Source organism: Nanorana parkeri, unplaced genomic scaffold (assembly GCF_000935625.1).
Source record: "Nanorana parkeri isolate BGI_ZX_2015 unplaced genomic scaffold, ASM93562v1 scaffold163, whole genome shotgun sequence".
In the NCBI taxonomy this organism is placed as follows: Eukaryota; Metazoa; Chordata; class Amphibia; order Anura; family Dicroglossidae; genus Nanorana; species Nanorana parkeri.
The window spans coordinates 1624581-1651704 of record NW_017306431.1 but is presented as its reverse complement, the minus strand read 5'-3'; the positions used below and the strand labels follow the sequence as shown (position 1 = coordinate 1651704).

At 49.2% G+C, this 27124-nt stretch overlaps 2 protein-coding genes and 1 long non-coding RNA gene across 3 annotated transcripts in view; 1 reads left to right on the top strand and 2 right to left on the bottom strand.

Annotated features, from left to right (window-relative positions):
• LARGE2 (LARGE xylosyl- and glucuronyltransferase 2) overlaps positions 1–12206 on the bottom strand; it is a 53244-nt gene extending 41038 nt beyond the window's left edge. Inside the window, exon 1 of the mRNA XM_018554528.1 lies at positions 12130–12206. The gene's annotated coding sequence lies outside the window, so the exon portion shown is untranslated. The remainder of the gene's footprint in view (positions 1–12129) is intronic.
• Positions 12207–13106: 900 nt separating this feature from the next.
• PEX16 (peroxisomal biogenesis factor 16) overlaps positions 13107–27124 on the top strand; it is an 18017-nt gene continuing 3999 nt past the window's right edge. The window contains exons 1-8 of the mRNA XM_018554542.1: positions 13107–13281; positions 15058–15093; positions 16454–16530; positions 17952–18085; positions 19241–19338; positions 22937–23014; positions 25444–25596; positions 26750–26822. Of these exons, the coding sequence (XP_018410044.1) occupies positions 13155–13281; positions 15058–15093; positions 16454–16530; positions 17952–18085; positions 19241–19338; positions 22937–23014; positions 25444–25596; positions 26750–26822 (776 nt within the window). The 5' untranslated portion in view covers positions 13107–13154. The remainder of the gene's footprint in view (positions 13282–15057; positions 15094–16453; positions 16531–17951; positions 18086–19240; positions 19339–22936; positions 23015–25443; positions 25597–26749; positions 26823–27124) is intronic.
• LOC108785461 overlaps positions 23352–27124 on the bottom strand; it is an 11731-nt gene continuing 7958 nt past the window's right edge. The window contains exon 3 of the long non-coding RNA XR_001941132.1: positions 23352–23362. This is a non-coding gene — a long non-coding RNA (uncharacterized LOC108785461). The remainder of the gene's footprint in view (positions 23363–27124) is intronic.

Genomic DNA, 27124 nt, shown 5'->3' with positions numbered 1-27124 from the left:
AGACCACCAGCCACACAGCTAAATACTGCGGGGAAACACACGTAGGACCCGTCTGACCTGCTATATATTTTAATGAGCTGGCCCTTCCATCCTCGCTCCCTCTGCTACAGCGGTCTAAAAGGTGCCCATACACTGCACGATTCTCGTACGAGAATGGCGGGAAATCCCACGATCGTCCGAGAATCGAGCAGTGTGAATGAAGACGTGCGACCGTTTCTACTGTACGATCGCACGTCTTTTGTCTAAGGAGCATGCTAGAAAACCAGCCAAGAATCGTACGATTTTCGGCTTGTTTGAATGATGCTCGGGAGACAAATGCCGAACGGGCCAGTGTGCGTACGCGCACACTGCCCGTTCAGCATTGCAGTCATCGGGGGGCGGGCTTGCGATGATCGCAAGTACGATCTGTCTGTCCAAGATGGGCAGATCGTACGTTTTTTAAATTACTTTACAACCATCGCAAGACTAAGGTCTTGCGATGATTGTAAAGTGTATGGCCACCTTAAGCATCCTCGAGTCATCACGTCCAATACATACCATCGCTGCAGTGTAGGAGGCAGGCTGGAGGGAGCACCGTCACAGCCAGCTGGCTCCAAGGTACAGGCGAGTATAACTTTATTTTAGCGCCTAGATGTCGTGAGCAGTTAACCCTTGCAGTTCGGGGGCAGCCCCACTGCAAGGGTTAAAGTTTTACCCGGAGTTCCTCTTTAATGAATAGTTAACCCTTGCATTGTGGGAGTAGCACCACTGCAAGGACAGTTTTTCCATTCTTTGGCTTTAAGGCTTTTTATCTGCCCGCTCGGGGTGACTGGTCTTGTATCCGCCCCCTCCAGTAGTGGGTGGAGCCTGCTGGGTCCCTCCCGCAGCTCTGCTTTCCGCACAGGCTATGTACAGCACAGTGAGGTCACTACCACTTTTACAAAGCAATATTTGGGTTTGCAATGCATGTGGTGGACACAAAACTGATACTTTGCGGCTATTGAGGAACATATATAGATGGAAATGTTGTGCCTGGAGTAGCTCAGCTTTAAAACACAAGAGATGCTGAATACATTAACAAAAAATACATCTCGGCAGATCAAACGGCGCACGTGCACCAATTTCAATAGAGTTTTTTCTTTTTCCTTGAAACGGATGTAATTACTCTGAAAATCATCCGCCAGCCTCCATTTCAGATACAAAGAATGCAGTGAGAGAGCAGAAGTCGTACTGTCAGCGCTGGACAAGTCGCGCAGTTTCCCAGGCTGGATGGCGGCGAGATTAGACCTGAGAAGGAGAACAGGAGATTAGGCCGGGTTACTTTGGCACAGCCACTCATCTTTGTTCTCCGTTTTCCTCTGCATCCGACCGCCTGGTAATCCTCTATAATACCAAGAACCGGATGTTTTGCGTCTGCAGGTGGATTCCAGCGACGGCACACCATTTCACCAACATCTGGCCGGATGATAAAGCGCTTAAGCCGATCCACTGCGAAAATGTTCCGCAAATTAAAAAGGAGAATTACCGGCCTGAAGCTGGGGAAAGGTCACTGAAGAATTTCCTGTTCTTATAGTAGTTCCGGACACTTCCTGCAAAGTCCAGCGCTACATTAAAGTGGACCTTTACCCCCTTCACTAAAAATCACATCAACATGGAGCTCAGCATGCCCATGTCAAATCATTCGCAATGGGCATGCACATCCATGAACAACCGATTCCAGGAGGGACAGGTACTGTGTGTGATGGCATGCAACAGCCCGTTCTTCCCTATGAGAGGACACGGCTGCACTTCGGCTGTCCGTTTGACACCCGAACTGCAAATCCGTGCGGGGGGTGGGGGGGTGTCGCACTTGGACGCAGAGAGGAAGACGTGGCTGTATGCTGTCATCTGTGCGTGTACAGGTGTCCCCCACTGTGTGGCAAACAGGATCCATCCTGTCTGTGTCCAAGTGCGCACACCCATACCTGCAAGGATGACAGCGTACAACCGCGTCCTCCCATAGGGAAGAACAGGCTGCTGCGCGCAATCACACGCAGCACCTGTTCCAGCTGTTTACAAGCGTGTACGCCCAGTGTGAATGAGGCCTTAAATACAATTATTGTTTTTCTACTTCCTGGTCCTATTGGGCATTAGTGATATAATGTGCCGAAGTGTTGCATCCTGGGAAGGTGACATCAGCAGAGCATTGCTGGGAAATGTCATCTGTAATCTCACGAGATCTCAGGGAAATGCATTTTCCTCCCCTGAGATGTGCATGGGTCACATGTCCTAGTCACATGTGCCAGAGTTCCAGGAAGTAAAGGGAGATATATTAATCTGCCCTTAGTAATCATGGCCACTGTGAGAAGACTGGGAAAGAAAAGAGAAACAGGGTTTGCAAAGAATAGTCAGCAATTATCTAGAAGTATGTGTTGTATAGATTGTCATTACTAAACATAACAAGGACAGGACGAAGTGTCAATGGACTAGAACTGGAAGAATTCTCTTTTTTTTTTACATTGCAGCTTCAATGCTTTATGGCAACAATGCAAACAGTGGATGAGTGGATGGCGGGTGCAATGCTCTGGTGCCTACAGATTCTCCCTCCTGTCACTGTCTGTATCAAGGCACGGACATGCCATAGCAAGGACAGGAGGACGTGCCAATGGACTATGGGTGTGGTGACATCACTGCACTCATGTTCCATTGAAACTACAAATCTCTTTGCCGCAGTGACAAAGGAACTCTGTTAAAGGATCAGTGAATGGGTGAGGTGGCGGTCTGGATAGAGTCACATTCAGCCAGTCCGATTTCAAACAACTGCAGCAGCAGTGGGGAGAACAAAACCAGGTAAGTGGGGGGTGTGGGTGGAAATGGGAGGGGGTATGCAATCTAACCTAAATATGGTCAGAAACATGAACTTGGCCTTTAAGAACACGCTACAGTACTTGATGACCAGTGCCGGTCTGGTGTAATTGGGATTCAGACTCTGAAAAGCTGAACACCATATGCTTTGGCTTTGACTCCTATTTGAATTGCTCTGACTTGCCTATGACTCACCTCTGAGGGGCTCATTGGTTTAATTAGCTTGCTTCTGAGTTATATTGAGCTGCCTTCACATTCGGGAAAACGATGCAGGTGACCAACTGCCCATGTACATAGCCTTTAGGAAAGCACCAATAGCCAGGTCAGTGAGCACGCTCTCCTGCACGGCAATCTCCTGAATCTGGATTTAATTTCATCCAGATTGCAGAGCGTTTTTTCAAGCCCTTAAAAAGGGAAGGGGGGAGACGGGGGGTCCTTACCCTCAAAATGCATGGACTCCGTCTGTTCATCTTAACAAAAATCAGATTTTTAACAAATTGCAAGCGAGATGGAAGTTTGTAGCGGGCGCTCCTTACCACACACTTCCATTCACAGCAGGACGTCAGAACGCACGTTCACACCTTTGCAGGACTTTGCTTCCCATGTCTGACATGCATCCCCATTCGATCCCTGGGACACCTGCCAAATGCTGAAAAGTAGTACATTTTCCGCTGGGAAAATCCTCGCTTGCTCGGGCATGTTTGGGGCGCCATTACCTACTAATAGCAACGCAAGCGCGTTCTGCGTTTGTGCACATATCGTGAACGTGCGTCAAAGCGCTCACGTTTGACGCACATTCACAATACACCCTGGTATGAATTATGCCTTAGAAGTTGTTCATCTGTTGAGTGATTATGATGATCCGAAAGGAAGCAACCTAGACCCAGAGTCAGGTCCCGACATCTACCATAAACGCCAACATAGACTACGCATTGTATCCTTGATGCATTTGGATTTACCTCTACCCACATCGGCCCATTGCTATCACACCGGAACTTCAGGATGTGTCACAGACTCTAGAATAAAACGCCTGCTAGTTGGCAACTGTTGTCCTCAACAAAAAGTACCGCAGTAGAATAGAAAAAAGAAATAAAAAGAAATAAAATAGTATAGCTTTATATTTAAATAATGCAGCCACAGAACTCTCTCTCTCGACAGATTTATTTTAATGACAGGTCCTCTCTAACTGTCTGCTGCCTAAAACACACAATAACATAATGCCAAAAGTTAACTACCAAAGCACACACAGCTTGCTAAATATTTGCTGTGATCAGCAGCGTGTCATTAGAGTACGAGGACAGGCCGGAGGGGATCTCGCCGTCACCTGCATGTCACATACACAATACATTCTCCCCGGCAGCTGTGCTCACACTGCACAATGGTCAGAGGTAGACAGAGCCCAGCAGGAGTACACTGGAGGCGACAGAGGCCAGGGGTTATAGGCCTCTGTCGCCTGATCGATACCAGCATTTCACCTAATAATAACACTGACGTGAGCCGTCACGTGCTACCAAACCTGCAAATAATCACAGTGTAAAATGCAGTGCGGTGTGCTGGAGGAGGAGGGGGGGACATGCAATGACATCAAATGTCAAAGTAGTCCTTTATTGACACATCGGTGCATTGTCATCACCCGGCTGTGCTTTATAGAGTGCTGTAATGGGTTTAATTGTGACCACCTCCCCAGAGATCGGGGACAGTTCGGTTCTTTAAAATTGCACATTGAGCAGAAAATCTCGTTTGCTTCCGTAAGCTGCCACTGCAGTTAATTTTAGCAGTGCCATGCAGAGCAAGAGTGACTTAGTAATGGCCGGTAGCAACTAAACAAAATGCACGCAGCTTGCAAAGTGTGCGCTGACCTGTACGGCGAGATGACCTCTTACCCTTGTGTTTGTTCAGACCTGGACAGAGCCAGGGGTAACAAGATGTAAACGCATGCATGCCCGTTTAGATTCGGCTGACCGTAGACCAAGGTCGGGCTTCCGATCAGATCTGCCTGAAAAGCTGACAGTGGCGTAAAAAGTGGCCTTACAGGTCAGACAGCAATAAAAACCAGACAGAGATTCTAAACCAGTACATGGTCACCAATGGATAACTGGCGCCTAACCCAAGTGCTTAACTTTTGAGTTTTTCTGTAATTGCCGTCAATGGAGCTGGCTCCTAAAAAATCTTCTGCTGGTTCCTGGATTGGACAGACTGGCTCCTCGATTCCATACTAATTTGTAGGGCAGCTACAACTAATCAATTTCAATCGATGATAATCGATAATGAGAATAGTTGTCAATGACTCCATTATCTATTATTTGATTCCGATTGGTTGAGCCCTGCTCCTCCGATCTCCTTCTTGCTGGGAGCTGCTGCATGCTGCGGTCTGTGTCCCCTTTGGCGCCCAGCAGGGAGTAGAGACCGCTGTGCCTCTGCATTTCCCCTATTGCTGTGCCCCATTCCTTCCCTGCTGCGCCTGTGCCCACTCTACTTCTAAAAAGCCGGCGTCAAGTCTCCTATCCAGAGGCTGGGAGCAATAGGCAGCCAGCCATTGGCCATTTTAAACTGTAATAGCAGGCTGGCTATTGCACCCGTCCACTGCCAATCAGCAGAGGAGGACCTGAAGGAGAACTTTTTCCTTCCGTTCCCTCCTCCGATGATTGACAGTAGGCGTGTGCAATAGCCAGCCTGCTATTGGCTATTGCAATTTAAAAATAGCCAATAGTAGGCTGCCTATTGCTCCCAGCCGCTGTATGCAGTGTTTACATTCAGCTGCCTCAGCAGTGAACTGGAAAGGTGACAATAGGGGTCTAACAGACCCCTAATGTCACCTTAAAAGAGAACCTGTCACCTTCAATGTGCTATCACATAGGATCCTTGTAAGCCTTCCTCCATGTCATAGCAATAAAAAGTAAAAAAATACATTAAAAAAAGTTCAAATGAAATTAAAAATACTGCCAAGAAAGTTCCCCCGACCCATACTAACGTGGGTTGCACCAAAAACCACGATTGCGCTACACATGTCAGGTATCGTTGCATGCGCCAGAGAGAGCAATAATTCACAGGCCAATACCCATGGCCAACTCTAAACTGATGACTGGGCGTGTGTGTGTACATACATACATACATACACTTCCTGTGCAAGGGTGGCAATGCTGTTCCTCTATAAATACAGTACAAGTGTGTGTTGTCACCCTGAGACAGGATGTGTATCACGGACAGGCTCACCAGGTGAAAGAGGAAACAAATGCAGCCACCACATCTACAGACTGGTAAGCTGCAACATATTTACATTTTTTTGTCTACAAATACATGATAAAAGTCTGAACTTCTCTGGCTGGCCAGCCGGTGCTCCTAGGTGCTTTCTGATATTATAAAGCACTGCCCTCCATGAATCCAGATCCACTCACACCCTACTCCTGCGTCTGTCACCCCCAGGGACAGAAAGACAGATGGTTTCAGAGACTGACCTCACATCCCACAGCGACCAGGAAAATCCAGGGATATACATAGAGGTGCCCAAATATACCTCGCTGTGGTCACCGATCTCTGAACTTCTCAGCCACTTAACACTTGAGATTCCGCAGAAAGCTACATGATAGCGCAGCTCGGCATTAGGTTACAGGGCGCCGTCCAATCAGGAGCCCCCGTCCATACATGTCCCTGCTGTACCGGACACTGGACATCCTGCGTCCTTGCTGACATGAAGATTATTTTGAGATGTTTCAAAGACACTAAATATAAAAAGCACAAAGTCGGGATATCAAAAAAACAAAAGTTTTATTAAATCTTTAAGAGTAAATATTAGGGGGAAAAAAATTAAAGTGACATTCCACCCAAAACAAATATTCAGTTTTGGTTAGATGCTGGAGAGACCGTTTCCTTTATCACACCGAGTTCCCGGGTCTGCACACTGGCTGGGGGTCACCACCAAAGAGCAAGCTGTGCCTGCTGGATTTTTAGCAGCTGCGGCATCCATGGCCATCCAAATACAGCGGCGCTGCCGAACAGATAGTGATTGTCATCCTTGACTGTGACCTCACCTTTCTTCCCCACATCCAATCACTATCCAAATCCTGCCGCCTTCACCTACGTAACATCTCCAAAATACGCCCCTACTCACCAATGAAACCGCTAGATTACCCATCCACTCCCTTGTTATATCTCGTCTGGACTATTGCAACTCCCTCCTCATTTGCCTTCCACTACACAGACTCCTCCCCCCTTCAGTCTATCATGAATGCAGGTGCCAGACTCATTCACATTTTTCCCTAAAGACTCATCTCTTCAGGGAAGCCTATCCCACCTCGACCTAACTGTTCAACCACCACGCTCTCAAACAATTCATCCCACACAGCTTCCTCCTCATGTATCACTGGCCCCTCCATTTTAGACTGTAAGCCCTCAGGGGCCCTCCTTCCCATCTTGTCTTGAATTGTATTGTGATTGTAATGTCTTCCCTATATTGTAAAGCGCTTTGTAGGTTTTGGTGCTTTTTAGGCACATAAAAAAATAAAATTAAAAAAAAAGAACTTTGTCAGCTGAACTTTCAAATAAAAAAAAAAACACTTTAAGACATCGAAGAGAAAATCATTTCGACAGAAGAGAATACAAAATGTTCTTTCTAAAAGATGGACGCGGGAAGTTTCCCTTTTTGTGCAAACCACAAATGAGTAACAAATGAGTATTCAGCGTCTAACCTTCAACGGGAGAGCAAAGGCCACACAAGCTAAGAAAAGCCACGAAAACCACAGCGTGCCTAGAAATAGCGCACCGTCAGTGCAGGCGCCGGATTGTGAGCTCCTCTCCAGAGCTGTGAGTCAGGGTATTGCTCCTCCGTGTCACCTGTCATCCTTCACGCCTGGCTGCCATAAAAATATCACGGTACATTAACAGCGTGGGCGTAACCGGCATCATCTCAGCCTTGGTGAGATCGCACACCGTCAGCCCGCCGCTTCAATGGCGGCTAAATATAACCGTGTGACTTAAGTTATCAGTAATAACACGTGAGCCACTACAACTCCCAGTGAGCAAAAAACAAAGCGTTTCCTTAAAGTAGAACTCCAGATAGACAGACACTGAAGGTCAGCTGACCATCGCCGAGCTCAATCTGAAATGACAATTATCTGGCTGCCTTTTGGCCGTTGGGGCTCATTCACACGGACGTAAATGGCGGCCCACAGTAAAAGCCAGCGTCCAAGGCCGCTCATCCATCCCTGTACAGATGTGAATGCTCGGACGTGTGCGTATATGCGTACAGCCAGTCATTGATTTCTACAGGCTGCTTTACACATTACCAGTCACTCCCAGGCGCAGAAGTATCGGCCGTTTTTTTGCGGTGTGCGGCCATTTATTCCCTTGGACTTTGTGGACTACAGAACATTTCTGGGTTATGAAGGAGAGGAAATAAGGGGGAGAGTTGTCTAGGCCTAGGAGGCTTCCTGTCCGTGGGTGAAAAGTATGGGGGAAAAAAAACGAAATGTTATGGCTGTCAACACATTAGAAGGTGAAGGGAAATCCTCCAATTTTCTGTTTTGGGGTGAGAACTGCTCAAGATTTCCTCTCGCTTCCCGTTGTGTCTCTACAACAGGAACTGAAGGGAAAGCTCTGTAAAGATGAACTTTACCTTTAAAATCACAACACACACACCTTTAGAACTGTTTAGTAATAACAATCTACAAACACATACTTCTAGATAATTGCCGGCTTTAGTATTCTTTGCATTCCTGATTTCTTCCCTATTCTTCTGCCAGTGGCCATGTTTACTAAGGGCAGATTAATTCATCTCCCTTTACTTCCTGGAACTTTGGCACATGTGACTAGGACATGTGACCATGCACATCATCTCAGGGGAGGAAAATGCCTTTCCCTGAGATGTCATGAGATTACAGATGATTTCCCAGCAATGCTCTGCTGATGTCACCTTCCCGGGATGCAACACTTGGGCGCAGATTAAATCACTAATGCCCAAGAGGACCAGGAAGTGGAAAAACAATCATTGTAAGTAAAATAAAAATGTTTGTTTAGCTAACGGATGGAAGATGATTTCATATCAGCATGCAGAGCTGTTTGCTGCTGTTATTGTTAGTCAATGGAGTAAAGGTGCGCTTTAATGGAACGCAGGCGCAAAAACCACACAGGAGGCCGCAAATCACACCAGATTTTTTTAATGGATGTTGAAGAAAGGGGAAACGAAAAAATTAATAGGTATGAATGGGACAGTTCACACCGCTGTGTTGCGTTGTTGTACGTTGCACTGAAGAAAAAAACAGTGGGGCACGGTCTACTTCTTTTCAGCGCAACACAACGTTTCCAATCCTGTGTTACCACGCACTAACGCGACGCGTCACAAGCTATTACACAGAAGCATGTCCACTCAGGACATGTTACTTCATATAAAGCTTGCAAGAAGAAAAAAAATGTGACAGAACGCATGAGATCAGAAGGAAACCGAAAGGTGCAAATCAATGGACCCTCCGTTGACCTGCGAGTACCTTCTGGTTTTGCTATGAATGCAACCCGAGAGTAGACTAGAAACACAAAACGCACAGCTCACCCCTGTCATGCAATCAACATTCAGTGCACGGATATTCCTCTTCTAGAACAAAAGTCTCAAAAGCTACAGAACCAGCACACAAAGTTCTCCAAAAGAAAATTTAAAAAAAATTTAAAAAAAAAAAACTTTATTCCACACACATCTATACCAAAAAAAAAAAACCCCCCAAAAAACACTAACTCGTTTCGGCCTTACTCGCCCTTAGTCAGAGCTGGGCTGCTATGACTAAGGCCGAGTAAGGCCGAAACGGGTCAGCTGTGATTTTCTTTGAGTGCTGGTTCTGCAGTTTCTGACACCCTGAGAGAAAAGTTTTAAAAATCCCCCTTCGGTACTGAAAACAAAAAAGAAAATGTATTAAAGATTGTCATCACACAAAGATTGGATACGAATCGACACGGAGGCTCTCCAGGTTTCTTCAAGTATGTTGTCACTTGTACCCGCGCTCTGCAATGTTCCCAGCTACAGAGAGAGAGAGGGGTGGGGGGGGTTTGCATTATAAAAGAGAGTAGATAATTGCCATTCCCTGTGCGGGGGATGAACGGAGTGGGAAGTGGAATTTAATTTGCCAATCCGAAATTATTCAGCATGCAATTAAGTCTCTTCGTGGCGCTGACCGCGGCAAATTATTCGGATCTGGTGACGGCCATCACAGAATGAAGGAAGTCACACAGAAAGCCGCGTTCATAAAACGTGACGTGGAGGTGACCCCACGCAGACAGACGGGGCAAATAATATTCTTCCAGGTTCAGTGCCATCATGTATGGGGCCCCCTGCCTGCCACTACCATCATCATGTACGGGGCCCCCTACCTGCCACTACCATCATCATGTACGGGGCCCCCTGCCGCCATCATAATAAAACCAATCTCAGGTCTGGTGTTCAGCCAGATGACTTCTTCTGCATGCTGGCCCCCGATGATAAATACTGAACTCTCATCATCGTTCTCTGCACACCTTACTGAACCCCTATCATGTCTTCAGGACATTGTGTATTGTATCCATGGCGATACATTCTGATACAATGTCTCCCCACACCCGATGTATACAATGATCCCGTGTCTTTTATACATTGTACCCCAATACTTTAAACGTCTCCGCTTGCTGCATTCCATTACACTGAGGGGCATATTCTGGGCATTGGGGTACCCCGTATACCCAGAATGCAGTCCTGCAATAGTCTCCATAAGCCCGGTCTTCATATAAACTTCCAGATCCTGCGCTCAGATACACAATACCCACATGTACTTCATATAATGAACCCCTATATAATGATACATACATACAATGTGCCCCAAATACTGCTCTCGTGTCTACACAGTGTACAGCACACACCAATCATATGCTGAACCCCAATATGTTGATTTTATATCCTCCATATATAATGTTCCTATATCCATCAGATACTGTACTCCTATGTTTTATCCTTATGTCACCATATACTGCACCCCAATACCAGTATACTGCCCACATGTGCCTACCATATACGGTACCCCAATATAGAGCCCACATGTCCCCATCATATACTGCACCCCAATATACAGTACTGCCCACATGTCCTTACTATATACTGTACCCTAATATACTGCCCTCATGCCTCCACCATATACTGTACCCCAATGATGCACTGCTGACATTTCCCCAATATACTGCACCCCAATATACTGCTTTGTCCTGACCCGATACAGTTCCCCCGATATACTGCCTCCATGTCGTTACCATATATTGTACCCCAATATTCTGCCCACATGTCCCCGCCATATACTGCTCCCATTTACACCATATACTGTACCCCAATATACTGCCTCCACATTCCAACCATATAATGTGCATTAATACACTGCTCCCATGTTTTAACTTTATACTGTACCCCCATAAATACTGTCCCCTTTTACCTACCATACTTATACTGTACCCTGATACACTGCTCCCATTTCTCCACCATATGCCGTACAGCAATGCAATGCTCCCTTGTCCTTACCATATACTGTACCCCAATACACTACCCTCACGCCCCCCACCATACTGCTCTCATGTCTCCACCATACACTGCACCCCAAAAATGTTGCCCTCATGTCCACACTATTTCCTGTAACCCAATATAATGCCCTCATGTCCCCACCATACTGTACAGTGATACACTGCTGATCTTTACCCCATTTACTGCACCCCAATATACTGCCCCCATGGCTCCACCATATACTGCCCTATACTGCCCTCATGTCACCACCATACTCTACAGTGATTCACTGCCCCCATATACTGCACCCCAATATACTGCCCTCATATCCCCATAACTGCACCCCAATATACTGCCCTCATGCCCACATCATACACTGCCCTCATGCCCCCACCATACTGTACAGTGATACACTGCCTACATTTACCCCATCATAACTGGGGTATGCCCCATATATGGTGCCAACACCATATACTGCCTTTATGTCCCCATCATACTGTACAGCGATACACTGCTGACATTTACCCCATATACTGCACCCCAATATACTGCCCTCATGGCCCATCATAAACTGCACCCCACTATACTGATCTGTTGCACCTAGCATATGCTGTACCCCAGGAGTGGACAAATTAATAAGCCAACCAGGAGCCAGTCTGTCCAATCCAAAATATTGCCATCCATGCCACCATATATTATCCTGTACCCCATATACTGACCCTCAATATGTCACCCCCATATTCTGCACCGCAGACCCTGCTCCCATGTCCAGCACACACTGCCCCCACTAGCAGTGTCAGAGCTCTCACCTCTGGCTCTGTCCCCCGCTCACACACTGTCCTCCATCGCCTCCTCCTCGTTCCCCGGGCTCCGGTGTCGGCTCCGCTCTCTCTCACAGCCCGGTATCCAGTCACTATCATAAAGCTCCTTCGCACTCGATGCGCTCGGCAATCACTTCACCTGCCTGACTCAAGACCAGACCAAGTGAAAGTGACGCGCATGCGTCCCTTGTTCCAGGGACTTTGGCCTGTCGATCAGACGAAGGGGCGTGGCCTTCTCGAGGTTAATCTCTCCTCTTAAAGGCGACGTTACAATAGCACAGGCGGAGAACGCTCAGGGATTCTAATAAAAACATTAGTCCTATCAACACGCATAAATGTATGCATCTCTTGTACTTGTATCTTGCAGTGTATTGTATAACAAAATAAAAATATAAACCTTCTTGAAAGAAAAAAAACCTGATAATCATCCCCCCTTTTTAAATAAAGCCATGGCACGAATTAGAATCTGATTGGTTGCCATGGGTTACAGCACTTTGCATGACTGAGCTGGGCAGCAGCAATGATGATATAAGCTGCTGATGTGAGGGAAGGCGGCTGTGTGATTGCTGTCCTTCTTTGAGGTGTATGGAAAGAGATCAAGGCTGCCATTACTGAAGCCAGAGAATCACCATTGCCGTTGTCATGGTGATCCTCTGGCTTTATTACTTGCTGATTCACCCATGCAGCACCTGATGTCTGAGTTAAGTCAAAAGACCTGATCTGCATGTGTGTGTGTTCTGATTCATTGAGCCCAAAAAATATTGTAATCCAGAGGATCAGCATGACAGCTGGGCAGCCCATGTGGCCAGCTTTATAAATTGTTTCCGTGCGGTTTTAGCGTGCTGCGATCCTGCGTTGTGCCATGGCACGAATGCATCCCCCTTCCCCAGCACAATAACACAAAAGTGTCCAGGAGACCAGGGGTTAATCTTGTAATCTCCTCCCACATGAGGGCGTGGCCTAGAGGCTGCTAAATGTCTGTGACCAGGAAGAGCTGAAGCAGGGGGAGCAGGATGGCAGCTCGCCACTGGGAGAAGCTGGAGGAGCTGATCCGCAGGTACAAGGAGTTCGTCGTCCAGAACCCCACCGGGGCCACTCAGCTGGAGGGGGGCGTCCGCATGCTGTCCTACCTGATCGCAGGTATGTGATCTGTAGAGGGGGCCCAGCACATGCAGCACTGTGACACCCATGTACTGCCACCGATTGAACCTTACCCCTCTTCCATACTGCCGCCTCCCTTCACCGCCAGCCACAAGGACATGTGTCGCCATGACGACAACGCCCCATCCTTCTCATCCCGCGCTGCACTATACAATCAGATTGCACAATCTCCTTCAGATTTACCAAAGGACCTACCTAACACTAGAGCTGTGCTGAAACTACAAATCCCTCCATGCCTCTGCTACTGGGAGTCATGCCTGTGGCTGTCAGAGTCTTGCAATGCCTCATGGGACTTGTAGTTCTGCAACAGCTGCAGTGCCGTGGTTGCCTGCCCCTGGTACGGTGTAGCTCAGGGAGTATGCAACCCTGGCTCTCCAGCTGTGCTGAAACTACAAATCCCATTATGCTTCTGGGAGTCATGCCTGTGGCTTGCAATGCCTTATGGGATTTGTAGTTTCAGCACAGCTGGAGAGCCGAGGTTGCCTACCCCTGGACTGTAGCTGAACACAGGGGCGGTCCTGGGTTTCGAAGCCGGACTCCAGGCAAAGAGCTAAATACATATCCATCCGGTCCTGAGATGTATACAGCTCTGCCAAACAGCAGCTGGAAGGGCAGGGGACCCCTCTGCTGCAGTTTCCCCGTACAGGTTCCCATTACCCCCGTGACTAAACACTGAAAGGGGAGACAGCGGACTGACGAGTTTATTTGCCATCAATGTTAAACTTGAAAATTAATAAAAATAAAACAGGGGTGTGGGCTCCCCAAAATCCCTCACCAGACCCTTGATCCGAGCAGCGGCCTGGCAGAGGGGCAATCGTGCACCCCCTTCCTGCACCATACCAGGCCACTTGCCTCCAGCATGGGGTTGGGTCCCCATGTTGATGAGGACAAGAACCTCCTCCCCACAACCCTGGCCCGGTGGTTGTGGGGTCTGCAGGCATTGGGGCTTATGTGAATCTAGGTGGCCCCTTACAAAGGGGGCACCCCATGCTGCCCCCCCCCCCTTCCTCGTGAATAAGCGTTAGTTGTTACCCCCACTCATTCCCCAAATAAACATTAACACAGTACACATAACTGCCCCCAGTGCTCTCTGGTGTTGACATTGTTCCCAGTTCTACCTGTGGACTACAGAACACCTCCCAAGGTGAGGGGGAAGGTCTTCTATAGTACCTTTTTAAAACTTCCCATCCTAGGGTGACAACTCTGCTCCTCCATAGATACAGTGAGTCAGCGTTGTCACCCTAAGACAGGAAGTGTGTTACTGGCAGGATCACCATATTGGAAATAGACCATGAAAATGAATGCAGCTACCACATCTAAGGAGCTGTAATCTAGGCCATTGATAATCTGTGACATATGCAATCTAAACCGTTTACAATGTAGGCCATTGATAATGTAGGCCATTGATAATGTAGGCCATTGATAATGTAGGCCATTGATAATGTAGGCCATTGATAATGTAGGCCATTGATAATCTAGACCATTGATAATCTAGGCCATTGATAATCTAGGCCATTGATAATCTAGACCATTGATAATCTAGACCATTGATAATCTAGACCATTGATAATCTAGGCCATTGATAATCTAGGCCATTGTTATTGTTGGGTTTAGCATATTGAAGCCGTCTGGTCTTCTTTACATACAGAGCAGTGATGTGCGCCAGCCAATGACAGCCAATCAAATACAACTCAACAGTTCATTGTGTCCCCCTGATACTTTCCCCTCTAACACTTCCCTTTCTCTCTTCATCAGGGCGATTCACGGACTCCCACGAGCTGTCTGAGCTGGGTGAGTACGATCTTTGCTTTGTGTTGCTGTAGTCCGCCCCTTAAGGGAAGGCGATGTATTTACATTTAGATGTTGGGGTCTCCGGGGACTTGCGGTGGATTGGATTTGGCAGGCGCTCAGCTGCAGAACCACCGCCATGGCGGCCCGCGTAGAATGTGTGAGAGATCCACAAACGCATGAAAGGTCCAGTGAAGCATTACTGATCTCAGTGCAAAGATCAGAGAAAACACAGCTAACGCATTTCGAGGGGCTCACCAGTCCCCCTTCCCTCGGGGCTTATGATAGCAAAGCTTTGTGGAGTACAGGAATAAGAGATCAACATAGACACCGATCTGCCATAACATTATGACCACCCGCCTCATATTGAGTAGGTCCCCCTTTTCCTGACCCGTCTGGGCATGGTCTCCACTAGACCTCTGAAGGTGTGCTGTGGTGTCTGGCACCATCAGTAGCACATACTGCAAGTTGCGAGGTGATCGGCCTCCATGGATCGGACTTGTTTTTCCAGCACATCCCACAGATGCTCGATGGGATTGAGATCTGGAGGTCATATCAACAACTTGAAATCATTGTCCTGTTCCTGAAAGAGGCCACTGCCATCAGGGAATACCATGTCCATGAGAGGGGTGTACTTGGTCAGTGACAATGTTTAGGTCGGTGGTTTGTGTCAAAGTTACATCCACATGAATGGCAGAACCCGAGGCTTCCCAGCAGAACATTGTCCAAGAATCCCACTGCCTCCGCCGGCTTGTCTTCTCCCCATAGTGCATCCTGGTGCCATCTCTTCCCCAGGTAAGCGACACACGCGCACCCGGCCATCCACATGATGTGAAAGAAAACACGATCAGACCAGGCCTCCTTCTTCCACCGCTCCGTGGTCCAGTTCTGATTCTCACATGCCCATTGTAGGAACTTTTGGTGGTTGACACCCGTCAGCATCGGCACCCTGACCAGTCTCTGGCTACCAAGCCCCATACACAACAAACTGCGACGCTCTGTGTGTTCAGACTCCTTTCTATCAGAACCAGCAGTAACCTTTTCAGCAATTGGAGCTTCAGAAGCTCTTCTATTGGATCGGACTACATGGGCCAGACTTCTCTCCCTGTGTGTATCAATGAGCATTGGCCGCCAATAACCCTGTTGCCGGTCACCGGTTCTCCTTCCTTGGACCACTTTTGGTCAGCCCTGACCACTGCAGACCGGGAACATCCCACAAGAGGTAAAGTTATGGAGTTGCTCTGACCCAGCTGGGGGGGATATATTACAATGAGATCTGGGAATGGGGGGGATAGATATTATAATTTGAGCCCATTGGCTGCTGCTTCTTCTGGTGTCTTTAAAATGTTTTTTTCTTTGTCAGTTTATTCATCTTCCAATCTTCTGGTGTTACTGAATGACGGGATCCTAAGGAAAGAGCTGCTGAAACCTCCCCCCACTGTGAGTACTGCTCATGGATAGCTTAAGGCCTCATTCACATGAGGAAAGGCCGGCATGTACAGCTCTGTGCGGCATGCACGGCTATATCGGGCAGCTCTAGGGAAGGACAGGTGCTGCGTGTGATTTAGTACGCAGCCCCTGTCCTTCTCTATGGGACTACGCGGCCGTCCGCCGCTCTGCGTTGTGTCCGAGCCGAGACACCCGTATGGACCTGCACTTGGGGTGAGCGTAGGGCGGCTTACGGCCACGTAGTCCCATAAAGAAGGACGAGGGCTGCGTACTAATCACACACAGCACCTGTCCTTCCCGGGAGCGGCTCGATACGGCCGTGCACGGAGCTGTATGTGTGGGCCGGCCATTACTCGCGTGAATGAGGCCTAAAGATGCCCTGAAGTCTAAACTGAACGTGAGGCATTTAGATCATTGGAGGTCAAAATACAAGGGGCCCCCCGACATCGCCAAAGGGCCACACACAGCCAGAACATGTAATGCTGCATAAGACTGTCAGAGAGTGTGGGCATACCATAGACAGCGGAGGCCAAACTGCGACCGGCCAGTTGTGGCAACTACAATTCCCATGAGGCATTGCAAGACTCTGACAGGCACAACATGACTCCCGGAGGCATTTTCTGCACACTGTAGGGCTTCCACGGTCACCTTGGTATATGGCAGGGGGGGGGCTGAGTTAGGAATTGAAGCAACACACCGTTATCGGGGCATTGAAATGTGTTTGCACAGCAATCAGTCAGCAACTGGTACAAGCCAAGCCGGCCAAACAGAATTAGTTCACATCTATGGATTTCAATGGCGTGTTCAGCTGGTTCAGAGTACCAGAGATATTGGATTGTTAGCTCTTCACCTCTCTAGTTCTTTGTAACCTATTAAAGGAGAACTATGAGGTGAGTGCTTTTCACTCACCTCATAGTTCTAGCCGACCTGTGACAATGAGACTGTCACAGGTCGGCTCAGTAGATCGGGAGGTGAGCGTACACATACCGGCGTTCGCTCACCTCTCGATCCTGTCACGGCTCTCTGCCGTGACAGGAGAGGGGCTGGATTCCCCCCTCCCCGCTCCGATCCGCCAGCGCTGACTGGCGGAACGGACGGGGGAGGGGGCGGGTACAGCTGGCTCTGCCTCTAGATAGGCAGAGCCAGCTGTCAGTCAAGCAGCTGGGCGGATCCCGTCATAATTGTCGGGATCCGCTTCAGCTGCGGCGTCTCAGTATACTGCAAGCAACAGCTCGCGGTATACTGAGCTTAGGGTGACGGGAGGACGCTAGTTTGTGTCCTCCCGTTACCCTAAGGAGAACTATGGGGAAAAGACTTAACCCCATAGTTCTCCTTTAAGTCAATGTGACTCATTTTCTCCCTGTTCTGCCCCCATTTCATCATCATCCCCTTGTTCTGTCCTCCGTTTACAGGACGGTCCCCGGCAGCGCCTGCTCAACTGGCTCGGAGTCTTGGAGAGCCTAGAGGTCTTCCTTGAAATCGGGTCGGCAAGAGTGTGGGGTGATCGGACGAAATGGGTGGCCATTCTACTTATCCAGCTGCTCAAGTAAGGCCGGAATCTTGTCAGTAAAGGAGCTGTAAAGTCCCAGCATATCCTCTCCTGTTATGACATCAGCATTGTAATAGGAATACATAGTAGAGATGTTTTTAATTATGCAACCAAAGCTTACTTGGAAAAATCCCTTTTATGTAGTGATGGGCTCGGGCGTGTTCGCAGCTCCACGTGCCGAGCCCGCCAGGAAGCTGACAGCGCCAATCACAGGTACTGAGACATTTCCCAATCTCTGCAGCTGCAGACCGGGATAATGTCTCAGTGCCTGTGATTGGCGGTGTCACCTTCCTGGCGGGCTCGGCACGTGGAGCTGCGAACACACCCGAGCCCATCACTAGTAGTGAGTGCTGCCTTCTGTCTGCCCATCACTTCCATCAACTTCCTGGATTCCCAGTGTGCTTTGCGTCTTTTTCCCTGCTGCTTGATGTGATGCAATCTCCATTTCCCTAGACTACATGTCCCATCATGCATTGCTTCCAGCATGTTGAGTTGTAGACCAGAAGACAGCTCTGTGTGAGTGGTGACACCAGGAAGTTCATATTCACAGGGCTGAGTGACATTGTGTCAGTACATTGAGGAAGTCCATCCTATGGGCATCTTCAATAAGTAAGTTTACAAACTTCTTGATGGATCTGGTTATTAGGAGTGGTTATTAGGAGTGGGGATACAACGTATAGAAATACAGATCTATTGTTATTTTTTTGGCCAGAGATACTCTTGAAATCTGCTTGACATCCATACACATAGGGAGTAAAGTATATTAAAAGGGGCGGGCCAGGGACAGTCAGACACGGAAGGAAAGAGCTAGATGATGCTGTTTGACCAGCCAGGAAATGAGTCGGGTTCTCTCTGACTTGCTGCAGCTTCTAATGCACATTGTGAGAAGCTCGCAGTATGCAGTGAAATCTGAGTAAGCAATATCAGTCCAGGAGAGTAGGGACAACTTTACAAGGAAAGGTCAGAGCTCAGCTTTAAGAATTGTATAAGATTAAAATATATGTAAACCTGACATTAGGGGGCGCTAGGTTACACTGTGACGCAAAACAAATCTGGACTGAGACTCAAAGCATAAGGGTAACCGAAAATATACCAAAATGTAAAAAAATTCTAAATGTCTCATTTTGACCTCTGACCTCTCTCTCCCGTCAGGGCCTGTCTACGTATAGTGCTTCTATTCTGGTATAAATCTGGCATACAGAATTCTCCTCCTGTTACTCCTGTGGACCGAGGAGGTCTGAACTACCCAGGTATGGTCCCTGTACAGTACAAAGTCACAGATTACCAGAGTCCCTCATGGCATCCCGGGGGGGTGCCCATCTGAGTCCCTCATGGCATCCCGGGGGGGTGCCCATCTGAGTCCCTCATGGCATCCCGGGGGGGTGCCCATCTGAGTCCCTCATGGCATCCCGGGGGGGTGCCCATCTGAGTCCCTCATGGCATCCCGGGGGGGTGCCCATCTGAGTCCCTCATGGCATCCCGGGGGGGTGCCCATCTGAGTCCCTCATGGCATCCCGGGGGGGTGCCCATCTGAGTCCCTCATGGCATCCCGGGGGGGTGCCCATCTGAGTCCCTCATGGCATCCCGGGGGGGTGCCCATCTGAGTCCCTCATGGCATCCCGGGGGGGTGCCCATCTGAGTCCCTCATGGCATCCCGGGGGGGTGCCCATCTGAGTCCCTCATGGCATCCCGGGGGGGTGCCCATCTGAGTCCCTCATGGCATCCCGGGGGGGTGCCCATCTGAGTCCCTCATGGCATCCCGGGGGGGTGCCCATCTGAGTCCCTCATGGCATCCCGGGGGGGTGCCCATCTGAGTCCCTCATGGCATCCCGGGGGGGTGCCCATCTGAGTCCCTCATGGCATCCCGGGGGGGTGCCCATCTGAGTCCCTCATGGCATCCCGGGGGGGTGCCCATCTGAGTCCCTCATGGCATCCCGGGGGGGTGCCCATCTGAGTCCCTCATGGCATCCCGGGGGGGTGCCCATCTGAGTCCCTCATGGCATCCCGGGGGGGTGCCCATCTGAGTCCCTCATGGCATCCCGGGGGGGTGCCCATCTGAGTCCCTCATGGCATCCCGGGGGGGTGCCCATCTGAGTCCCTCATGGCATCCCGGGGGGGTGCCCATCTGAGTCCCTCATGGCATCCCGGGGGGGTGCCCATCTGAGTCCCTCATGGCATCCCGGGGGGGTGCCCATCTGAGTCCCTCATGGCATCCCGGGGGGGTGCCCATCTGAGTCCCTCATGGCATCCCGGGGGGGTGCCCATCTGAGTCCCTCATGGCATCCCGGGGGGGTGCCCATCTGAGTCCCTCATGGCATCCCGGGGGGGTGCCCATCTGAGTCCCTCATGGCATCCCGGGGGGGTGCCCATCTGAGTCCCTCATGGCATCCCGGGGGGGTGCCCATCTGAGTCCCTCATGGCATCCCGGGGGGGTGCCCATCTGAGTCCCTCATGGCATCCCGGGGGGGTGCCCATCTGAGTCCCTCATGGCATCCCGGGGGGGTGCCCATCTGAGTCCCTCATGGCATCCCGGGGGGGTGCCCATCTGAGTCCCTCATGGCATCCCGGGGGGGTGCCCATCTGAGTCCCTCATGGCATCCCGGGGGGGTGCCCATCTGAGTCCCTCATGGCATCCCGGGGGGGTGCCCATCTGAGTCCCTCATGGCATCCCGGGGGGGTGCCCATCTGAGTCCCTCATGGCATCCCGGGGGGGTGCCCATCTGAGTCCCTCATGGCATCCCGGGGGGGTGCCCATCTGAGTCCCTCATGGCATCCCGGGGGGGTGCCCATCTGAGTCCCTCATGGCATCCCGGGGGGGTGCCCATCTGAGTCCCTCATGGCATCCCGGGGGGGTGCCCATCTGAGTCCCTCATGGCATCCCGGGGGGGTGCCCATCTGAGTCCCTCATGGCATCCCGGGGGGGTGCCCATCTGAGTCCCTCATGGCATCCCGGGGGGGTGCCCATCTGAGTCCCTCATGGCATCCCGGGGGGGTGCCCATCTGAGTCCCTCATGGCATCCCGGGGGGGTGCCCATCTGAGTCCCTCATGGCATCCCGGGGGGGTGCCCATCTGAGTCCCTCATGGCATCCCGGGGGGGTGCCCATCTGAGTCCCTCATGGCATCCCGGGGGGGTGCCCATCTGAGTCCCTCATGGCATCCCGGGGGGGTGCCCATCTGAGTCCCTCATGGCATCCCGGGGGGGTGCCCATCTGAGTCCCTCATGGCATCCCGGGGGGGTGCCCATCTGAGTCCCTCATGGCATCCTCCCCCCCCCTTACATTCGGGAGTGCCCATCAGAGTCTGTTGTCGTCGTGTGTTAATAAAGATTTTGTTGTATTTTTATGAAAATGTTCTGTTGATAAACATTTGCGTGACCGTTACGGAAACCTCCAGAACCCGCAGCACCATCTTTTTTATTCCTGTGTCTTCAGAAAATGTTTGGCAGGGGGTCTTGTACAAATGAAAGCTATAAGTGAAAATGGGTCTGTCCACCTGAGGTCAAAAGTGGAGTACAGGGCCTGGCGGGGAAAGAGTTAATACCAACCCCCACTCCCACATACTTCTCTATAAGAATATTGAATCTGCTTATATTGGACCTTCCCTGGTCCTGTCTGTCTCTCCTTTCTGTTTTCATTCCATGGCTGGTCAGAGGAAGCGGCAGGGCGCTGTACATAGCTTCCTGAGAATAGGAAAGTATTGGAAAGTATAGAAAATATGGTAATGCCCACATGTGATGGTGAGTCGCCATGATTGGGATCACTTGAAGCCTATGAATGAAAGGGTGGGTCGCCATCTAGTGGCAGTACTATGTACCTGCACGATATTCAGAACCTCCCATTACTCGCATGTAACCTCAATATGGCAATAGATTAGTTTATAATGTAAACAATAGATAATGTTTATAATGTAAACAATATAAAGAATCCGTCAATGAACACATATATACCATATAGAGATCATACAAACATTTTATAAACATGTCATCATTTTAGCAAGGGTTTAGATACAAGACCATCATATCACCTATATTGTGTCATTTTAAACTTTTAACTTGACTTCTGAATACATCTGTTTCCTGGTTGGCACTCCGATCCTCTGATTTCAATGCATTACTTTTAATTAGTTATGGATATTAGGAGTTCTCCCTTCACTGGCTGCCTGCTTGCTTCTGGGTGAGTGACTTAGAAAGTATTAAAGGAGAACTATGGGGTCAGTGCTTTTCCCCATAGTTCTAAGGGTAACAGGAAGACACAAACTAGCGTCCTCCCGTCACCCAAAGCTCAGTATATCGCGAGCTAGAGCTCGCGGTATACTGAGACGCCGCAGCCGGGACAGATCCCGACATTACTGTCTGGATCCACCCAGCTGCGTGAGAGGCAGAGCCAGCTGTCAATCTAGAGGCAAAGCCAGCTGTACCCGCCCCCTCCCCCGTCCGTTCCGCCAGTCAGCGCTGGAGGATCGGAGCGGGGAGGGTGGGAATCCCTGCAGGGAGCCGTGAGTGACAGTCACAACTCTCTGCAGGCACAGGATCGAGAAGTGAGCGAGCGACGATATGTGTTCGCTCACTTCCCGATCTATTGAGCCGACGTGTGACAGTTTCATTGTCACACGTCGGCTGGAACTATGAGGATGACTGATTTTCACTCGCCTCATAGTTCTCCTTTTAAAGCTCCCTAGTACTGAACCATAGTTATGTATTGTTGATGATTGTTTCCACCCTTTCTTTTCAGTCTATGAAATCCAATATCTACATTGAGTAATTGTGTTTGGTATGGCTGGGACGGTGGAGGTGGAAGAGCTATCCTTGTGTTGTACAGTGTAGTGAGATCCCACCATATCTCTTTCAGGAGAAGAGGACCACGGCAAACAGGACACTTACTTTGTAGGGAAGCGCACAAAACGTTGCGTGCGGTCCCTGGATAATAGTAAGTTTAAAGGCCACGTTTACTTTTCTGACCATGCTAGGGTCACCGTGCATGTTACAATCTGACCATACAGTTTTTGTACTATCAATTTTAGGTTTACCAAATTTATGCCATGGGGGACCCACCTAATCCATCCAATCGGGCAGGTCCTTGCATGGTCTAGGGAGGAAAAGAAAAAACTTACACTTATCCAGCTGTGACAGCGCTCCCTCCTGCCTGTCTTCTTCTTCGCTGCAGTGATGGTATGTCCCTCAGCGTCCTCACGTCCTACACATTGGGGAGAATTTATTAAAACTAGAGCAGACAAAATCCGGATTAGCTGTGCATGGCAACCATGAAAAAGAGAAGCTGATTGGTTGCCATGGACAACTGCTCCAGTTTTGATAAATTCCCCTCATTGTGTATAGAACGTAATGACTCGGGGACCTTAGACCGCTGCAGCAGAGGAGGGGGAGAGGCTCCAGGGACCAGTTGGCTCCGAGAATCGGGTGAGTAGAACTTATTTTCCTCCCTAGACTAAAATGAGTAGTTAACCCTTGCAGTGCGGGTGTAGCCCCACCGCAAGGGTTATTTAAAGTTTTGCCTGGCATTCTAATTTAATGTACACACACAGCTTCTGATGGAAAGTTCCAGCATAGATGGCGGTATTTTAATACACCCGTGTGCATGAGCCCTAAGTGGCGGGGAAGCTGAGCGGCGGTCTGATTTGAAGCTTCCTCACCTCCTCTAGACCGAAGCTGAACTCCCAATACACAATATATAATATTTATTGACCTATAACTAGTAATGTAAACTTGGCAGTGTGCAGTACATGTATCATTCTGCAAGTTCGCTTTCTCCCTGCAGGAGGGAAGGAAGCTGCGCTAGAGACTGCCGCACTTCCTGCTGTGTGACAAGTTTCCGACTTCAGTGGCACTTATTACAGAAAATGTACAACATTTTGTAAAAAAAAAAAATGTTTTCCATTCAGAAATTTCAAACCGGCCACCATACAACCCGAAACGTGTCCTATGTAGAAACATTGGTGTATAAAGAATACACACCAGACAAATCCCCGGTGCAATGACATCGAGTTCTGTAGTGGTGCAAAGTGGAGGGCAGCTCAGTCCAGTGTGCTCAAAGCATCAAGTCTCACCAGCACATCTTTAGATGAAAGCACAGCTATTTATTGATCACAGTGTAAAGTGACATTGCGGAGCATATAGGCCCTTCATTAGGCAGGGGGCCGTGTGATGAAGGGGGCTGCGTAAAGAAGGTATACGATGAAGGGGGCTACGTGGTAAAGGGGCTATATGACGAAGGGATCTGTGTCAGGAAGGGAACTGTGTGACGAACGGGGCTGTGTAAAGAAGGTATATGATGAAGGGGGCTACGTGGTAAAGGGGCCATGTGATGAACGGAGCTGCGTGATGAAGGGGGCAGGTCATGAACGGAGCTGCGTGTTGAAGGGGCTATATGATGAAAGGGGCCATGTGATGAACGGAGCTGCGTGATGAATTGGCTATATGATGAAGGGGGCCATGTCATGAACGGAGCTGCGTGATGAAGGGGGTGATGAAGGGGGCTATATGATGAAGGGGGCTATATGGTGAAGGGGGCTGCGTGATGAAGGGGCTATATGATGAAGGGGGCTATATGGTGAAGGGGGCCATGTGATGAACTGAGCTGCATGATGAAGGGGGCCATGTCATGAACGGAGCTGCGTGATGAAGGGGCTATATGATGAAGGGGGCCATGTCATGAACGGAGCTGCGTGATGAAGGGGGCCATGTGGTGAACGGAGCTGTGTGATGAAGGGGGCTATATGATGAAGGGGGCTATATGATGAAGGGGGCTATATGATGAAGGGGGCTATATGATGAAGGGGGCTATATGGTGAAGGGGGCTGCGTGATGAAGGGGCTATATGATGAAGGGGGCTATATGGTGAAGGGGGCCATGTGATGAACTGAGCTGCATGATGAAGGGGGCCATGTCATGAACGGAGCTGCGTGATGAAGGGGCTATATGATGAAGGGGGCTATATGGTGAAGAGGGCCATATGATGAATGGAGCTGCGTGATGAAGGGGGCCATGTGATGAACGGAGCTGCGTGATGAAGGGGCCATGTGATGAACGGAGCTGCGTGATGAAGGGGCCATGTGATGAACGGAGCTGCGTGATGAAGGCACTATATGCTCTAAACCATCTCTTTACACTGTGATCAATAAATGGCTCTGCTATGAGTGAACGATGTGCTGTGAGAGCTGACATTCTGCGTAGAGGAACATCTCTCCCACACTCACTACCTCTAGCTCAAACTTGTACAGCACTATAATATCCTTCATATATTTACTAAAGGTCTTATACCAACTCATTTATTTTGTGCCCAGTTTTCTTACATCTGAAGTATTTTATCGGTCATATTTTTTTTGTTCTCTTTACTTTCAGCTCCCTCCGGCCGCAGTCGGTTTTGGCGAAGCCCTCAGGTTCTAGATGGAAAGCAGGGGAACGGTCCAGATGACGGCAATGCATCACCCACCGAGTTTGGGACTCTGGGCGCTTTAGCGGAAACAGTTCACATACTGCGCCCAATCACTCACCGTATCCTTTCACACGTTCTAACACACCGCGCCTGACGACCAGCGTCTAATGCTTCTTGAACACTAGAATATTGACCTGTTCCTTTTTTACCTCACCGCTCAGCCATTGAAACTTTGTTTAGGGGCAATCCAATATTCAACTGAAACATGGACCGTAATGATGTCTGAATGCATGCAAAAATGTAAATGTGAGAGAAGCAGGCTCCTCCCTTACCGTTCACGATCCCTAATGACTCCCCCACTTGCCTTCAAAATCGCATATAGTTTCGGCAAAGTTATTGTGCTCCGGACTCTAAAAACTGTCCATTTGCACCTTTTGTAAGTGATTGCCATTTATGTGGTAATGTAGAGGTGCAGTGATGATGTATATGTGTGCGCATTTTCATGACTCGCACTGCAGGCTGTCTTCATTTTTTCAATTAACTTTTTATTAGGCCTGAATCCTAGAAATTCAAACTTTTCTCCGCAGGAAATTCAGTCTGCCCCCCTCCCGGTGATGCTGTGTAACACGCTCACTAAACACCAGCTCTGCCTTTGCACACAATACACCATCCGGGGGGGTTGCAATACTAATGAATCCAACAAAATACATTTCTGTGTTCATATAGAGCAACTACATATGCCTGCTTCATGTGGCCTCTGTGTACATTGCTGGCATGTGTTTTTTTTAAATACCTCTACAAAGGTGGAAATGGGCTTTAAATCTACAATCCAGGCTAAACAAACATTGTATACATGCAAGAAGCAGGAGAATTCTTACTTAAATCTTGGTGTCTTTTGTATATCTCTTTCTGAACTGATCCGGAATCCAGCATAAGACAGGAGCGTTCCCCCGTGTTTGTGGCCCTTTGTTTCCTGCATTTGGCGCACATCACCATTGGGTCCCTGGATGCGCACCAAAAGTGGAAAAGTAGTTAATTACGCATGCATTCTGCAAACGCGCATGGTAAAGACGCATTTGCTCTGCCGTGTTTGGGGTGTAATTTCCTTAGTAATGGCAACGCATGCGTGTTCCACATTTATGTACATATCATGAACACTTTTCTGTGCATTTGACGCACGTTCACGATACGCCCGTAGGTAAACGGAGACTAATGATAAATCCGGCTCTGGCAAACTTTATTGTGTATTAAAACTTAACCCATAGCTCACAGTGGCAGGCTTAGCTGTGTGGGGTCAGAAGTCCTGGAAGCCGTGGCTCCTGGCAGCTGCCTTGGATGTCGGCAGGTTAGTTTTCATACATTTGAACATTCCAACTCTTATGACTCAGAGGCTGGACGGAATGCGGTAACTCCGTGAGGGGCTGCCGTGCTCCCACTTGGGGTTTAAAACCCTTATTATTATATATTTATTTGTACTGTATATTAGAGTGTTATAGCTGGCATGTTTTACCTTGATTTTCATACAGAGTACACAGCAATGATGATCACCAGCACTCAAGGGAGGAAATAAAGCCAAAGTTTTCTTTTTATTGATGAAGCATGTCACTTGTGTTCAATAGCCAACGTTTCGGAACCACGCAGGCTTCG